The following is a 19,303-nucleotide window of genomic DNA, read 5'->3' as shown; positions in this document are numbered from 1 at the left end:
ATAAATTAACCAAGTACGGTAAGGTGTTATAACCCATTGCGACAAATTTTTATGCCAATTTTGTGCAGGTTGACCCATATGAACAAACATCTGTGGTTAACTTTTTTAATGTAAATTCTACTATTTGATGTACTTGATTGTGTTTTGCATCATAGTTTGTCTCCACTAAATTATCAAATAAAGCCCACCAGTGTTTCAGAAATATTTGGGTACAATAAAATACAGAATTATATAGTGTGTGGAGTTTACTTGGCTTTGTAAGTGTGCAAACAATTACTAGTATTGGCGATCCGCTTCGCTAGGATTGCCCTTATAATCACTTTTGTCGTTTTGTGTGTGTGTGTGTCTGTGTGTGTACATTTCCAGTGTTCCAGTGTTCACGTATTATTTCTTCTGTGACTTTTTTGGCTTGGCCGATTTCGTTCAAACTTGGCAGGTAGGTCACACCTTAACCCTAGTTATAAGGAAAAATCTGGAAATTTTTTTTGGCCCACCGTTGCCATAGCAACAGCCAAAAAACTGATTTTTGGATAGCTTCGCGCCAAATGTATCTCCTCCTACAAATTTGGGATAAAACACTTCAGACATAGCTCATTCTACTCAGCTTGAGTGTGGGCACAAAGTTACCATTTGAATTTTTGATATCTGTTTTCATTACCGAGAAATTTGACCCTAAAGTTGGGGTAACTTTTCACCAGCAACGGCTTTTAACTCCTCTGTGATTGTTTCGGCCGGTTTTGTTCATACTTCACAGGTAGGTCGTGCCGTCACTAATTGGAAAACAATCCTGGCCCACCATTGCCATTGCAACATCCAAAAACTGATTTTTGAATACTTTCGCCCCAAATGTATTACCTCCTACCAGTTTTATCGGTGTTGCTGGGTGTATATGATAAAGGGAAGTTGTGCAACCAAATTTGCCGAGTTCGCAGTTTTTCGCCAATAAAAAAATAACTAAGGCAACAACTCACGGTTTTTCAGCATTTTTGTAATAAAGACATTATTCTCCATCAATAATCCGCCCAAAACAGGAACATTTCTACTAATTCTTGTGTTTTTTCGACGTTTTTCGAAAAACCTGCGATTAGGCTGTGAAAGTAGAACATTCCGGAGGAGGAGAAATGGAAGAGCCATATTTAACGTGTAAAAATAGAACGCGTATTTTGACCTCTATGCGGTCGTCGCCAAAGAGCCCCGCGTCCATCGCCTGGCAATGCTCTTCCGTTTCACCAGTTGCGTTTTTTTGGCTAAAATTTGGGCAGTACTGTCAGTCACGAAAATTGATGAATAAATTAATACACATAAAATATGAATCACGGGCTAATTCAATGGTCACCGAACACTCCACTGTGGCAAGATAGTAGCGTACTGTATATTTGACCCAGATTTGACAAGCGTGGTACAGTTTTTTGCGCGTGTCCGTAATAACGCGCACAAAGGATTGTGGGACAGAGTCCTTTATTTGCTGGCATTCTTGACTTTTGACTGCAGTTTTTTTTTATCTTTTAGAGTAAATGCTTTTGATATGCTCTTAGGTTTCTTAATATCCGTCTGAAATTCTGGACTGTGGTCATATTTTTCGATTAGGAGTCGTATATTTAAATAACTCACCGTGACTAATGTTTTGCATTATGAAGTATATTTTTATGAAGGTCAACACACTGTACTTTAGGTAAATATTTACCATCTCGTCATTTCATTATTTCGCTTTCCAGCATTTACAGGAAACGCTTCATTCTAGAAAATGCTATCGCAAAACTGTTGGAAATAATAAATGTAACAGCAGAATACGTCCTAGCACAGTCACTCGACTAGGAGAGTGATTGTGGTCCTAGTAATAAACTAAGTGACTTCCAAAAACTGAATGGTGTTTGCGAACTTCGTATTAGTTATAAACCGACGTTAGCTTCACGTTTATGTCACACCATGGAAACAGCCAAAAACATGGTGCTTGTTTTTGAGCGGAGCGGATCGCCAACCAGCCTACCGGCTTGTTCTTGTTTTTTGTGACATCACTAATTTGCATGTCTGTCTATACTGTCAGTCAGCGTTCATTTCACATTATTTGGAGCCGTTATTTTGGGGGATGGTAAACTGAAAAGCTCATCTGCAACGTCCAACCATTATTCACAGTTAAGTGAATACACATGAATATTGGATTTAGACACAATAATAATGGAATGCTGATGATACCACTGCATAGAAATTCTATTGGTTCAGAATAATAATGCAAAAATAAAACATGTCTTCATTACTGATACCTGATATTCATATAAGTTTATATTTTCATTAAATAATGTATTTATTTTTTGTTTTAAATTTTCGAAATGTAAATGCTGACTAAATACTGCTAACAATTTATTATTGTTGTAATGTCTTTTGGAAAAGGTAAAATAAAAGTAACACATATGAAATGTTGCAGCCTGGAATATGTTTTTTTGTTGCATGATCGAATTTACCGAAATCCCCCCCCCCCCAAAATTACCAAGTAATTATTTGGCAAATTTTGTAATTTATTATTCATACCATCAGCTCCCAAAATTTTACATTTAATTAAAGAAATTTACCTGCAAATGATCATCAAAGTTACACTGTAAAATACTTTATTTTAGCTGGAATTAACTTTTTGCTGAAAAGGCTTTTTGGGTGTTTCGTATGGAATTTATTTTCACTGCGTTTTGACGAGTTGAATGTAAAATATAGTAGAAAATGTGTATTCGCTGGATTTTATTTTCACTGAATCATACTTTCAGCGAAAATTAATTCAAAGTGAAAATAAAGTATTTTACAATAATAACTTACTTTCGTAGATAAAGCAATATATTGCCTATTATTTATTCTGTCATGATGCCATTAAAAAAATAGTACTTGATACAAGTAAAATTTGACATTGTTTTATTACAGTATAAGCAAAAGATTGTAATCATTTGAACACTAAAAACACTGACACTCCACGATGTTTGTGAAGCAATAGTTAACATGATTGGTCAAGAACCAATCAAAATGCCTGATACTGCCGATAGCGATCATGAAGAACACATAGTAAACTAGCTGTACAGTTATAAATGTCATAACACAATCTGTTGGCAGGAATTTTAGTTGAAAACTAAATGAATGGTATTCAAAAGAGATGATTAAAAAATATTGATATGCATATGTGAATTATTATGACCTGTCAATGTAGCAAAGTTTGAACCAATTATTTGGTTAAATCATGTTTGACAAATGTCTTCAGATATGCAAAATCATAAAACAAAATGGAAGCCAGTCAGCCATTTTGAATTTAAATACAATAAAAAAAAAGGCACACAATGTATAAAACCAAATTTATAATCCAGTTTGAAACAAATCAGCCAATAAGTATGTCCAGAAAATATTCATTTTATTTGAATTATATGTGTAAAATTTGAAGAGAATCAGCCAAGAAATTTCGAAAATTCAAGTCCGGTCGCAGGAAGAACACACCGATACATGTATGAACAGAAAGACTGAACTGTACTGGGACTAATGAAGTCACTAAATATCTATAGAGGGACTGTGATTGTGTGTTAGAAATGACAGGCTTTAATTCTGCAAGGGCAACTCATAGGTGACATAATACTGAAGATCATCATTTAACAAGTACCACTGGATATGCTCACAGAGTCAATAAGATACGCATCTTCACTGTGTTTACCTTCAACTGTCATCTGTAAAAAAAAAATTAAAAATATCGTTAAACTTCTTTATTAGGAAAGTAATTAATTAAAAATAAATCAAAAAAACATTCATGATCTTACTAAAATGGATAACTTATTAACTCATCAGTAAGTATTCTGTTAGTTGTTGAAAAAAAAAAGCGAGCAAATTGTTCATTGTTAACCTTTTAAACACTAATGGTTTGATAGTTTTCCTGAAAACAAAGACATTGAACTGAGTGTTAGGATTACAATAACTTATTAGGCTTGGTAATTGAAAAAGATTGCATCTTTGCATTCTTAGAGATTAATAGAAAGTACTCCTGTGTGCTGAGAGTATTGGAGACATAATACAAATATATTTTCAAACATATAAGAACAGTTCTTATTGCCTCTCACTGATGCCCTCTCGCTGATGGCCTAAGTGATAAGGCCTAAGGCCATGAGCGATAGGTCATTAGTGAGAGGCCATCAGTGCAAGGCCATAAATGAGAGGTCATCAGTGATAGGCCATAAGTGAGAGGCCACCAGTGCAAGGCCACAAGTGCAAGGTCATAAGTGAGAGGTCATCAGTGAGAGGTCATCAGCTAGAGGTCATAAGTGAGAGGCAATCAGTGATAGGCCATCAGTGATAGGTCATAAGAGAGGGGTCATCAGTGAGAGGCCATCAGTGATAGGCCATAAGTGAGAGGCCATCAGCAAGAGGCCATAAGTGAGAGGTCATCAGTGATAGGCCATAAGTGAGGTCATCAGTGAGAAGTCATCAGTGATAGGTCATCAGCAAGAGGCCATCAACGAGAGGTCATCACTGAGAGGCCATAAGTGAGAGGTCATCAGCGATAGGACATCAGCGATAGGGCATCAGTGAGAGGCCATAAGTGATAGACCATCAGCGAAAGGTCATTAGTGAGAAGTCATCAGCGATAGGTCATCAGTGATAGGCCATAAGTGAGAGGTCATCAGCGATACGCCATCATTAAGAGATCATAAGTGAGAGGTCATCAGCAATAGGTCATCAACGAGAGGCCATAAGTGAGAAGTCATCAGTGAGAGATCATCAGCAATAGGCCATAAGTGAGAGGTCATGAGTGAGAGGCATCAGTGATAGAACATCAGTGAGAGGCTATCAGCAATAGGCCATAAGTGAAAGGTCATCAGTGAGAGGTCATCAGTGAGAGGCCATGAGCGATAGGCCATCAGTGAGAGGCCATCAGTGCAAGGCCATAAGTGAGAGGTCATCAGCGATAGGTCATCAGCTAGAGGCCATAGGTGAGAGGTCATCAGTGATAGGCCATAAGTGAGAGGCCACCAATGCAAGGCCATAAGTGAGAGGTCATCAGTGAAAGGTCATCAGCTAGAGGCCATAGGTGAGAGGCAATCAGTGATAGGTCATAAGAGAGAGGTCATCACTGAGAGGCCATCAGTGATAGGCCATAAGTGAGAGGTCATCAGTGAGAGGCCATAAGTGAGAGGTCATCAGTGAGAGGCCATCAGTGCAAGACCATAAGTGAGAGGTCATCAGCAATAGGTCATCAGTGAGAGGCCATCAGTGCAAGGCCATAAATGAGAGGTCATCAGTGATAGGCCACCAATGCAAGGCCACAAGTGAGAGGTCATCAGCTAGAGGCCATAAGTGAGAGGCAATCAGTGAAAGGCCATAAGTGAGAGGTCATCAGTGAGAGGCCATAAGTGAGAGGTCATCAGTGATAGGCCATAAGTGATAGACTATCAGTGAGAGGCCATCAGCAATATGCCATCAGTGAGAGGCAAAATGTATTTGATATTTTGCTCAGGGACCCAGTAAGTTGTCATCTTGTACCTTGATCCCAAGGTTTGCTTGACAAAATTCAATTTTAATATAAATGCAGACGCACTCTGAAGGACTGGACGCAACCCTGCAACCATCCTTTTTTTTTTATTCAATGTACAATATCAGTATAAATATAGCATATATGCTATTTTTTCAGCGTCCACATTTCAGCGATTGATACTAATGACACAGCTATTGTTTTAATATTTAAAATAAATTATTATTATTCAACACATAATCAGTCTGTGATGCATGTACCTATACTTTAGAATTTAAAATATGACCTACGACATGTTTATTTGCCAATTAAATAACGCGAGACCTCAAAAGGCGCTTTCGGAAAAGCCATCTAACAACCAACCTACCTGGAAATTTGGTGTTTTACTGACTTGTATTGATGCCTTATATAATTTTCCATTTGTCCATATGCTTGTATCAGAAACATTAGCTTGCTGGTCAAATGACATGTAGATATCCAATTCTTTATTTTGTTGATTACGTTTTTTAGTTTTATGATAATTCACTTGAATGCAGTGGTTGTTAGAATCAATATTAGTCTTGGGTGTCACTTTCTTTATCGGGTCCGACACACCTAAAAATATAAAGCAAATGTTCTTGTCATAATATTTTTTATTGAAACCGTATCTCGAAGTGAGATCTGGGTAAAGACAACAAGAAAGTGACAACATAGAATGAAAAAACAAAACAAAACAAAAACAGTTGCATATACACCCTATTTGTGGGGCAAGGCATATGACTGGATGTATTTGAAAACAATTGCACATGTTAATCCATGCATATACCACCCTGGTTCTGCAAGTATTGAAAAATTTATGGCTTAATCAATTCATACAACTATCGGACTAATTATAATCCAGCAAACAACTAAACAAGTTGTTCTCATTTGGAAGATAATTTTGTAGAATCCTGGAAAGATGGGATTATATTTAACCACCGCAATATTTCCAGAAACATGTATGTTAAAGAGTGTGGCCATTGCACAGCCCATATTTGGAACTTGCGTAAATACTGCAATGTATTTTACATTTGCTGTGCATGCCTCTTTAGCTTGGTTCCATGTCAAACTGCTATCACCTTTTAATCCTTTTCACCACCAGACATTCTCCCCCAAACTTTTCTACACCTTTTAGTCCCTGTTCGGTTTGCCCTGTGTGCGTTCGTGATCACCTGTATCTCGAACATGCATGGGCCGATTAAGTTCAAACTTCACTCATACGTCACACATTATATGGGACATTCGCACATGCATTTTTTTCATGATCCATTTTGTTTTAAAGAATTCAGTTCTGGATCCGTATCTGAGACATGCCTGGATTGATTGAGTTCAAACTTCACACACACAAGGTACATCATGTCACAAATATGTATGTGCATTTGTTTCATGATCTCATTAACGATAGCCAAATGGCGGTCGCTTTAAGGCCGAAAATGCATTGAAATCTCACATTTTCACCATTCCGGACCCGGATCTCAGTTATGTATGGACGGATTTTGTTCAAATTTGGTACATACATTAAACATAATAGGACCTTGATGCACGTCATTTTTTTTTCGGATCGGGTTTAAAATGACCGACTGGCAGCCATTTTGTTTTAAAGAATTCAGTTCTGGATCCGTATCTGAGACATGTCTGGATTGATCAAGTTCAAACTTCACACACACATGGTCCATCATGTCACAAATAGATATGTGCATTTGTTTCATGATCCGCTTAACAATAGCTGAATGATGGCCATTTTAAGGTCGAAAATGCATCAAAATCACGTATTTTCACAATTCCGGAACCAGATCTGTCATGCATGGATGGATTTTGTTCAGATTTAGTACAATGTGTTGTACATACGCAGGTGCATTTCAGATCAGACCACTGAAAGTGGTCTAAGATTTCGGTCATGATCTGCTTTGTATATGTCACTCAAATATGAACGGAACGGGGACGTGTCATTGACAATGACTTGTTTTTTCTTGAATTCTTCAAGAAAATAAACCCAAATTTCTGTTTTACTGAACAAATTTGGCTATTTTTGTCTTGCAGACTATAGACAGGACTATTTTGTGAATTTGAGATGAAAAGAGGAAACTGTTCGTGAAAAGGTTAATAAACAATTACGAATTATTACACTATAATAAGTAAGTGTCAAAGACAAAGTCCCTGTTCAGTTTTTAATGACTGTGTCAATTATAAACAATGAAAGATGTAAATAGATTATTTTATATGGGGAATATTCAGCATGTTACTGGTAAAAGTATATGGTACGTGTTACTTGTAATGACACATCCAGGTTAAAGGGCGGTTGTCGTCGCATATGGGACTCATAGCGACGTATACAACGCATGTAAAATACATTGTTTATTTACATGAAATTCGAATACGCACTGAGCGACGACCATTGCGCTTTAATCTAGGATCATCCTTATATATAATTATACAAAATTATATGATCCATAAATGCACCAGTTCGACATTTTGAATCAAATAACAAAACAAAACATCATTGATGTTGTTCATCCCATAATCAGTCAAAGCATGTCTGAGAAGGAAATATATAAATAAAACCAACAAGGTTGCTAAATCAATCCAGTTTGAAACAAATCACTGTAAACAAACTCAACTCATACACATAATATATGATGTTTGTGCCACGTTTGAATTAATTTGCCCAAGGCATGCCTGAGAAACCGTTTATGACATGTTCAAATTTTATTTTTTGGGGTGTTTTAAGGCACAAAAATAGCCAGTAGTTGGTCAAAGGTCATAAAAACAAATAACAAATCAGCGTGCCAATGTACATTATCATCTTCTCTAAACTACCGGTGCTTTCAATAAAATCGGTCAAAATAAGTTCGCAAAATAGTTTAGGGCACAAGAAAATAACTCAAACATGGCTCCCAGTCAGACATTTTAAATCAAATCATGAAACAATATGTTACATTCAATGAATGAATTCCTTCAGTGAAAATTAATTCCGAGCGAAAATAAAGTATTTTACAATAGTTGAATATAACATTCAACCCATTATGCATGTCTTGCCTTGGTACAAAATTTAAGCCAAATCTGTGAGAATTTCAGGCAAAACAGAGAAATGTTAACAGGCAGAACACTTATGGTGAAAAAATTAGCCAAAAGTTGGCCATTTTAATCAAGTTGCTTGACAAAATGACACACACATGCATTGATAACCCACCATAAGAAATGTCAAATAATGTCAGGTTCAAATATTGATTTTAAGTTTTTTTGGGAACAAAAATGCTCACCAGCCAAAGGTAAATCAAATGAAAAATAAATCAACATGCATGTTCATTTCATTATGCCTTGTCTTTGTACCAACATTAAACAAAATCTGTCTAGGCATGTTTGAGAGATGAAAATAATGACAATGATGATGATCATGATGGAACCCAAAACACATGTATGAAGACTCAGACCGCATTCATGTCTGTATGGACTACAATGAATTGACTCACCGTTCAATTTCAGGGAGAAATCTCTTACACCGAGTACGTTTGACGAAATTCCAAGAGAATCATCCATGCTGAAAAATGCCTTTAAATTGGTACAGAATTTTCTTTTAGACACAACAATTGAGCCATGTTTGGCTAATAACTCAATTGCTGTTTTACTTAGTAAATTATTCTTATTGCAATCTCTGGTTACAATATCCCTAAGTTCAATAAAATCTGTTAAGTCTTTGTCAAAATTGGGACCATATTCTGCAATTCTTCTCCATAATGTACGGTTAAACATGTCGTACAATTTGACATCCACAAAATTCCAGTTTCTGATCTGTTTTTTCATCTTATCTGACATGGGCGTATGAGTTGTGCGAACACGTCTCGATATATACAAAATGTCTTCCATCTTCCAGCACATTAGTTGTTTTAACATAACTAATGAGTGGTCATAGTATTCTGTTACAAAAACGAAATCAAATTCCTTTTCCAAGAGTGAGAAATACTTTGAAACGATGGCTTCCTGATTGTGATATTGGTGGTCAATTCCCATGTGCCAAGCTTGGCTATTTCGGGCCACACTCCAATTTCTAGTTCCTGTTTGAATTTTCTTACGATAAACCTCAGGTCTGTTCAGATAGGCCTTTAGCCGAGCAGTGCTACTGGGGCTCCAGATGTTTACGTACTTGTACAATTTGAAAAAATTGAAAACAGACTCGAAATTCGCCGTAGGTTCACGAACGATTGACACAAATATAGTATTGGGTGTCTTCTTTTGCATTAGTAGCCCACCTTCATTAGCCGAAACTATATTAATTGTGTGATTAACTCCAGCAAATACAACACGTGTTTCCCTGTCCACGTCAATTATCGGCAATGTGATGTTTTCGGTAGATTCTCCATTCACATGATAAAGCATCATTGATCCCCAATAATCAAGGCCGCTATGATAAATGATTTCTCGCTGCAATCGGTAACGATTTTTCTTTGCGAACCTATCAATAATAGTAACCAATGTAGTACTGCCAGTTTTGCGGTTGAATACATAGGAAATATCATTAAGACGAGAGCATTTGGTAGACCATACGAATAGGTTCTTTTGTTTTGATGATTTGGCTGCAGGTGCATATTTTGGTTCTAAGGTCTCCAAATGATTCCCATTGACTACGGATAGGTTTCTATACCACGATGCTACAAATGATCTGTTGAGATAAGACAAAGAAAATTATTAATAGCGGTTGATTTGAATGACACTGCCAACACCTATATACGTCATTTTTACGTCACAGAAGAGTTCCACCTCTAGATGGCGCTATTCATAGGAATGGTGTAATAATTTTGATTTTCCGACCTTATAAATACCAAAGCAAACATAGTCTTCCAGCCAGGATGTACAGGCTCTGTGCACCTAGGTGTAAGTGCTCAGCTCTAAAACACTACACATGGGCCACGGGGCCATTGCCAGGGTGCATTCATAGAAACTGAAGAAGGTTTCTTTATATGACCTCATAAGTAAACAATGTCATATGCAAAACTATCAAACTCCGGAAAATAAGGCACAATTTGACAAGATTTAAACTAATTTTCATAAAAATATAATGTAAATAATTCCCTCTTTATACAAAAAAAAAATGTATATTCTGGATTTTGGTACTAAACCACTACTAATAACATCAGATATGTAAGTTAATAATGTAAAAAGAGTTTGGAGGCACTTTAGTGGATACCATTTTCACACAGTATGTTTTTTCTCTACGTGTGGGTATTTATAGTAGTTCATGGCAATTGCTAGCCCATAAATGGATAAATGTTGCTGAGAATATAAAGTCGGGTACGTACATGTATTGGTTGCATGCTAAGAAGTTGATTTTTCTAAGAAGTTGAATATTTTTTTTTATCTGGGGTTTCCATACCTGTACTCATTTCCAACACCTCTAAATTCTTTGACATCTGCATGACAGAATATAATGTAAATGAATACCATACACAGTAAACATCCTCCAGTCATGCAGTATTTAGACTGTTTGGGTGAAAAACATGAAAAAGAATGGATGAAACGCATAAATGCAGTCTGGCCTTGTCATAACAATTTTAATGTTTTATATTATAATTCTTTGAAATGCAGATTTAAAAAAATTATCAAATAAAGCAATAACATTGTCAGTTAGGCAAGTCTAGGATATATGTTACATAAGGTGTGGTGATCGTTATAATAGGATAATTCACGAGTGACCCAGCTCCAAAATACTAGACTGAAAAACAAGTGGATATTGTCTAAAATGTGATCATCAACTTTTAGTTTTGATATATATATCTTACACAGTTTGTTTACGTCTCACAATATAATCCAAACCTATCCATGATTTTGCAGCTCCTGGGTCCCCTTTTGACCCTGGAGATAATAACAGTGGAAATCGATTCATTTTAAGGTACAGTTTAATATTTTATTTTGTAATTTTAAGATTTTCAAAGGTACAGCTGGCAAAAAGCTGTGGTCATCATAAACATTTTATAATCAAAGAAAGCTTAGAAAGAACTCCCGTGTGCTGAGAGTATTGAAGACACATTAAAAATTAATTCAAATTTACTTGTACCTGAGATATTGATGGAAAAAAATGAAAACTAATTATGCAAATCAGGTAACTAATATGAACAGAAAAGAACAAAAAAATTATGAATTATTATGCCAATTAGAGAATTAATATGAACAAATTTTAATCTCAAATTAATAAGGCCTGGTTATTGTCTGAGATCATTTATGTATAAAATTTTATTCAAATGTGATGATCAGTAATTGAGATATCAGTGTTAATTAATTATGTTAATTAGGTGATTAATAAGCATAAATATTTACAAAAAACTAATTGGGTCTCTGCATAGTTCTAGATTCATTGAAATGTGATGATGAGTACTCTTTAAAAGTTTCATTAAAATCCAATTCGTGGTTCTTTATATATCAGTGGAACATTCATGAAAAAAAAAATAACTAATTATGCAAATTAGGTAATTAATATATACTGATATTACCCTAAAAAATTTCAGGTCTGTGCAGTGTCCTATGACATCTATCTACCAAGTTTCATTGAAATGTGATGATTACTACTTGAAATATCAAAAGCTGAAAATTAATTAATTATGCAAATTAGGTAATTAATATCTACTGATATTACCTTAAAAACTATCAGGTCTGTGCAGTGTCCTGTGACATCTATGTACCAAGTTTTATTGAAATGTAATGATTACTACTTGAGATATCAGTGGAGAAGCCGAACATTGATTAATCATTATGCAAATTAGGTAATTAATATTGCACAGATTTTTACCCAAAACTAATCAAATCTGCGCATTAGTTTGGAGCTAATCAGCTTATTATCATGCAAATTGGGTAATTAATATGCATGGATTTTTACCAAAACCTAATCAAATCTGCGCATTGGCCCAGAGCATCTATGCACCAAGTTTCATCAAAAATCAATGTTTGGTTCTTGAGATATCAGTGGAACAGACGGACACACATACAGGTGTCCCATGAATTGTGGACCACCATTGGATTAACTTTTAATATAGTTGAATTAACTTTTAATATAGTTGCGATATGAACTCGATTAAAACGAGTTCCTATATAGGGTTGCGTTTTAATTGGAGTTTAATTAAACTCAATTACAATGCAATACAATGGAGAATTGCACTTTAATTAAGTTTAATTAAACTAGAGTTGGATATCCCGTGACTGAACATAGAAATGTTTGCGAAGCTTAGGTTTAGTATCGGGGTAAGATATGGTACAATTATATTAATATTAATATAAACTGAACCATACCTTCCCCGATACTAAACCTAAGCTTCGCAAACCTGACTTAAATTTGATTAAATATTAATATAAATTAAGAAACATTGTGGAGCCGCATGTTTTGGGCTCCACTTGTACAAAGGGCTCCACTTCGTTTGTGTATGTTTGGACTACTGGCTCTCCTTCTACATGTACACCAACACACACACACATATACACACACACATACATACAGACACACTAACTGCAAAGTCTCCCATTGTGTGCTTCGCACACGGGAGTCAAAAATGGATTTTAGAATTCAAATTGACTAATCCACAAATTGTATTATGACATTATCATTAGTTCTAATTAAACACTAATGAGACGCTTGCTGATTGGATAATGTTGAATTATATGAATAAGAATTTGAATACGTGGATGGTCGCTGTTGCTATGTCACATAAAGGCATATATGCAACTTCTTGAGCAGATCAATCACTAACAAATATTTGAATAAAAACTGCTGATTTGTATACACAATTTGTTATAGATTAGTTTATAAGTTATGGTATAGCTTTATGCATTGTACTGTATTACAGCAATTAGGATCTGGCAACAAACAGGTGGCGTGTGTTTATCAACACCAAGCCGCCACTCGTATGACATTTAGATTGTCAACCATGTGTATACGGTAATCATGGGCTATAATGTCTGACTTTCTGAGAGTCAGTGTATGTTATGTCTGCCTTTGACCCATTTAATTAGAGGTCCAAGCTTATAGGGGCATGGAGGCTTGGAGCTATGTCACGTCACATCACATGACTTTTTGCACTATAATTAATAATTCAAAAAATACTACAAAACTATTATAGCTCTGAAATTTGGTATACATCATGTTAAGTTTGCAGTGATGTGATGTTTACACCAGTATATGTTGTCTTTTTTAAATCACAAATAAAAAGTAGAGAACAACTTTTTAAATTTTTGCACTTTAATTAATTTTATCAGCAATATGGCAGTGTTCAATTTATCATACAGGGGGGGGGGGGGTGAGGGCAGTCAACAATGGCAAATTGTGTTGGCTACTGTCATGAATTCCAGCTATCACTTTCTTTTTAATTGCAATAAATATTTACAAAATTGTTGCAAGCCATATGGTGTGAAAAGTATTTTAAAGTATAGAAAGATGTTTTGGCAATTAAATGGAAATTCATTTGAACTCCATAGTATGCAAGACAAACATACTAATCTCTAAAACAAATAGTCTATCGAATATGATGCAAACACAGGTTATGAGGATTTGTCAGGAATGTCATGGATTTGAATCCTACCTGGGGCTATATTTCTGATTTTTCCCTGACTTTTCTTTCATTTCATAATTAATATTCATGCGCATACTTGCATGTATAATTCCATGACAATTTGTGTAAAAGTAAAATGTACATCTCATGTAGTGCGCGATTCGAACCCCTCACTCTGATTTGTAATGTACTTGGAATCTTACGGTCACGTAATATCCCGATGCATGATTCGTCATGGCTACCCCAAACTCAGTATAAACGAAGCAACGGAATGAATGGTAGGTTAACGACACACTTCATTCAAACTGTAAAATATGTGCGCAATTTGTGCATATCGTGGCGGGAGTACGGAGTCGAACCACTTCACGTGTTTACCTTTTTAAATGTTGTCGAAGTTCCATCTTGGAGTTGAGGAGCCATCTTCTCACTCTCGGACACTGTTGGAAACAGTATTGAATAAAATTAGAAAGTTCTAAGACTGTCAATTAAACTACCAAATTGCAGGTTATCATCGAAGTAAGTTATCAGTCATAATTACACAATCTATTCCAGAAGAGAAGGGTGATCCGCAATCTCCTTCCCAGAGGCCTTTGTTCGGGTGATCCGCAGACGTTATTCTCTGTGCGCTCTTCCGGTGCGCCTTACATTGATCGCGCGAGCCGGGCACCACTCTGCGATTTGTAAGGTGTGATTTCTCATGTGAAGCAAACACTCCCACATTTTCAAACTCATAGTTGCTGTCGACATAGGAAGTAAAGTAAGCAAATAACACCGAATAAACGGCAAGGTAAAGACTATGTCTAATTATAGTAAATACGTACTGCGTGCGTGACTCGAACCGGCGCTCGCATACGGCACCCAATCGCCTAGCCCCACGCCACTACACGTCTTCCCCTCGGCCACCGGGCATCCCCAAAAAAGGATGCTTAATGACCGAGCTTATTACGTGCAGAGAACGTGAAACCCGTCCACGCGATACGCGCCACACAGCATGGCCAGAATGCGGCAAAGGCCTTCAGATCTGGCTGTAGTAGGATGGTGAAAGTAATGGTACAGCATTTTAACAGTGAATAAGTACTGAGAAATAATTTTTAAACTCATAGTTGCTGTCGACATAGGAAGTAAAGTAAGCAAATAACACCGAATAAACGGCAAGGTAAAGACTATGTCTAATTATAGTAAATACGTACTGCGTGCGTGACTCGAACCGGCGCTCGCATACGGCACCCAATCGCCTAGCCCCACGCCACTACACGTCTTCCCCTCGGCCACCGGGCATCCCCAAAAAAGGATGCTTAATGACCGAGCTTATTACGTGCAGAGAACGTGAAACCCGTCCACGCGATACGCGCCACACAGCATGGCCAGAATGCGGCAAAGGCCTTCAGATCTGGCTGTAGTAGGATGGTGAAAGTAATGGTACAGCATTTTAACAGTGAATAAGTACTGAGAAATAATTTTTAAACTCATAGTTGCTGTCGACATAGGAAGTAAAGTAAGCAAATAACACCGAATAAACGGCAAGGTAAAGACTATGTCTAATTATAGTAAATACGTACTGCGTGCGTGACTCGTAATAAGCTCGGTCATTAAGCATCCTTTTTTGGGGATGCCCGGTGGCCGAGGGGAAGACGTGTAGTGGCGTGGGGCTAGGCGATTGGGTGCCGTATGCGAGCGCCGGTTCGAGTCACGCACGCAGTACGTATTTACTATAATTAGACATAGTCTTTACCTTGCCGTTTATTCGGTGTTATTTGCTTACTTTACTTCCTATGTCGACAGCAACTATGAGTTTAAAAATTATTTCTCAGTACTTATTCACTGTTAAAATGCTGTACCATTACTTTCACCATCCTACTACAGCCAGATCTGAAGGCCTTTGCCGCATTCTGGCCATGCTGTGTGGCGCGTATCGCGTGGACGGGTTTCACGTTCTCTGCACGTAATAAGCTCGGTCATTAAGCATCCTTTTTTGGGGATGCCCGGTGGCCGAGGGGAAGACGTGTAGTGGCGTGGGGCTAGGCGATTGGGTGCCGTATGCGAGCGCCGGTTCGAGTCACGCACGCAGTACGTATTTACTATAATTAGACATAGTCTTTACCTTGCCGTTTATTCGGTGTTATTTGCTTACTTTACTTCCTATGTCGACAGCAACTATGAGTTTAAAAATTATTTCTCAGTACTTATTCACTGTTAAAATGCTGTACCATTACTTTCACCATCCTACTACAGCCAGATCTGAAGGCCTTTGCCGCATTCTGGCCATGCTGTGTGGCGCGTATCGCGTGGACGGGTTTCACGTTCTCTGCACGTAATAAGCTCGGTCATTAAGCATCCTTTTTTGGGGATGCCCGGTGGCCGAGGGGAAGACGTGTAGTGGCGTGGGGCTAGGCGATTGGGTGCCGTATGCGAGCGCCGGTTCGAGTCACGCACGCAGTACGTATTTACTATAATTAGACATAGTCTTTACCTTGCCGTTTATTCGGTGTTATTTGCTTACTTTACTTCCTATGTCGACAGCAACTATGAGTTTAAAAATTATTTCTCAGTACTTATTCACTGTTAAAATGCTGTACCATTACTTTCACCATCCTACTACAGCCAGATCTGAAGGCCTTTGCCGCATTCTGGCCATGCTGTGTGGCGCGTATCGCGTGGACGGGTTTCACGTTCTCTGCACGTAATAAGCTCGGTCATTAAGCATCCTTTTTTGGGGATGCCCGGTGGCCGAGGGGAAGACGTGTAGTGGCGTGGGGCTAGGCGATTGGGTGCCGTATGCGAGCGCCGGTTCGAGTCACGCACGCAGTACGTATTTACTATAATTAGACATAGTCTTTACCTTGCCGTTTATTCGGTGTTATTTGCTTACTTTACTTCCTATGTCGACAGCAACTATGAGTTTAAAAATTATTTCTCAGTACTTATTCACTGTTAAAATGCTGTACCATTACTTTCACCATCCTACTACAGCCAGATCTGAAGGCCTTTGCCGCATTCTGGCCATGCTGTGTGGCGCGTATCGCGTGGACGGGTTTCACGTTCTCTGCACGTAATAAGCTCGGTCATTAAGCATCCTTTTTTGGGGATGCCCGGTGGCCGAGGGGAAGACGTGTAGTGGCGTGGGGCTAGGCGATTGGGTGCCGTATGCGAGCGCCGGTTCGAGTCACGCACGCAGTACGTATTTACTATAATTAGACATAGTCTTTACCTTGCCGTTTATTCGGTGTTATTTGCTTACTTTACTTCCTATGTCGACAGCAACTATGAGTTTAAAAATTATTTCTCAGTACTTATTCACTGTTAAAATGCTGTACCATTACTTTCACCATCCTACTACAGCCAGATCTGAAGGCCTTTGCCGCATTCTGGCCATGCTGTGTGGCGCGTATCGCGTGGACGGGTTTCACGTTCTCTGCACGTAATAAGCTCGGTCATTAAGCATCCTTTTTTGGGGATGCCCGGTGGCCGAGGGGAAGACGTGTAGTGGCGTGGGGCTAGGCGATTGGGTGCCGTATGCGAGCGCCGGTTCGAGTCACGCACGCAGTACGTATTTACTATAATTAGACATAGTCTTTACCTTGCCGTTTATTCGGTGTTATTTGCTTACTTTACTTCCTATGTCGACAGCAACTATGAGTTTAAAAATTATTTCTCAGTACTTATTCACTGTTAAAATGCTGTACCATTACTTTCACCATCCTACTACAGCCAGATCTGAAGGCCTTTGCCGCATTCTGGCCATGCTGTGTGGCGCGTATCGCGTGGACGGGTTTCACGTTCTCTGCACGTAATAAGCTCGGTCATTAAGCATCCTTTTTTGGGGATGCCCGGTGGCCGAGGGGAAGACGTGTAGTGGCGTGGGGCTAGGCGATTGGGTGCCGTATGCGAGCGCCGGTTCGAGTCACGCACGCAGTACGTATTTACTATAATTAGACATAGTCTTTACCTTGCCGTTTATTCGGTGTTATTTGCCCACATTTTCAGTTATCATGGGCTAATAAAAGGTCTAAAATTTGTTTATACTTGCATATAACGGAGGATTACCGTCGAACCTAGAACATCACGGAGGAATGGACAACAGAAGAGCTCAGTCACACTTGGCAACCGGCACAGAGTTGCGCGTCCGTCGGTTTTACTTGGCTCTCTGCTTGTGTGCGATGGTTGAGGGCGTCGTACTACGTTTCAACTAAAATCGCCCAACTTGTTTTCAGCACTGTTTCTCCACAGGGAGTTGGACAAACTTATGTATTTTAATAAATTATTAAATAATAAATTGTTATATAACTTTTCTTTTACCCCCCTTCCTTGTATCGATTTCAAGTAATCACTGATCCTTGTTTATACCACTCTTTCCTTTTATCACAACTTTGTTATATGTTATATGCAAATTTTAACGCGCGATGTAGACATAATAGGGCGTGTCTACATCGCACGTTAAAATTTGCATACGTTACAAGGCCGATTGATTTGATATTATACATATAGACCTCTTAGATTTGTTCATTTCACGATGATATCTTAAGTGAAAAGGAATATTAAATTGGATACGAGTGTCGGCTTTGCACCATTTTTATGGTTGTTGTTTTGATTGTACTGACAGCTTCACAATTGATATAAATGTACCTAACTACAAGTTTAATAATAACACTGCCATAAGTGTATAAGCATTTGCACAAACAATATCATTCGAATAATTGTGGAAACATTTTATAAGGCCGATAGCATGATGGGCTGAACATTACGCAATGTGTACATTTGCGCACGCGCGATCTCATCGTAGACATATATTAAGTGTCTTTATTAGCACTGACAATACAATATTCGCTGATTGTCATAATTTATTCTAATGTTTTTAATCGGCTTTATAAATTCAATACATCACACTCATGAGGAGACGAGCAATTATTCATAACTTATATGAGTGGTACTTACAGTGAGTAGAAATATAATAATGTTATACACCAACAAAGCAGCAACACAAATTAAAAGGTGGAATTTGCTGAATAAAAACTTTAAATAGAGACGATTTCTCAATTCCATTTTTTCGCAGTTCTTCTTCCCATATTTGCTCAAGTCTGAAAGAAGGTAGTAATTATAGAACAATCATATTGGTGGCTACATCCAAAGCACAACGACAAAGTTTTGGGTGCATTCCAGGCAGGTCGTGTGGTGCTAAATAAATGTTATAAGTTGATACACAGTTTTGACTCCATGGTTCGGAATTCCTGCTACGTTTGAGTGTGAGTAAATGTTTGTCATTCTGATAAGCTTT

At 37.8% G+C, this 19,303-nt stretch overlaps 1 protein-coding gene across 1 annotated transcript; it reads right to left on the bottom strand.

Moving 5' to 3' along the window:
• Positions 1-3,614: 3,614 nt before the first annotated feature.
• Positions 3,615-14,451, bottom strand: LOC144350120 (uncharacterized). The gene is made up of 5 exons (XM_078008479.2): positions 14,407-14,451; positions 10,872-10,978; positions 8,974-10,160; positions 5,853-6,079; positions 3,615-3,689 (listed from the first exon to the last, which is right to left on the bottom strand). Exons 1-5 carry the CDS (start codon positions 14,449-14,451, stop codon positions 3,615-3,617), a joined length of 1,641 nt encoding a protein of 546 aa, XP_077864605.2.
• Between the last annotated feature and the right edge of the window lie 4,852 nt (positions 14,452-19,303).

Source organism: Saccoglossus kowalevskii, chromosome 8 (assembly GCF_978046115.1).
Source record: "Saccoglossus kowalevskii chromosome 8, keSacKowa6.1, whole genome shotgun sequence".
In the NCBI taxonomy this organism is placed as follows: domain Eukaryota; kingdom Metazoa; phylum Hemichordata; class Enteropneusta; family Harrimaniidae; genus Saccoglossus; species Saccoglossus kowalevskii.
This window is presented reverse-complemented; position numbering and strand designations above follow the sequence as displayed.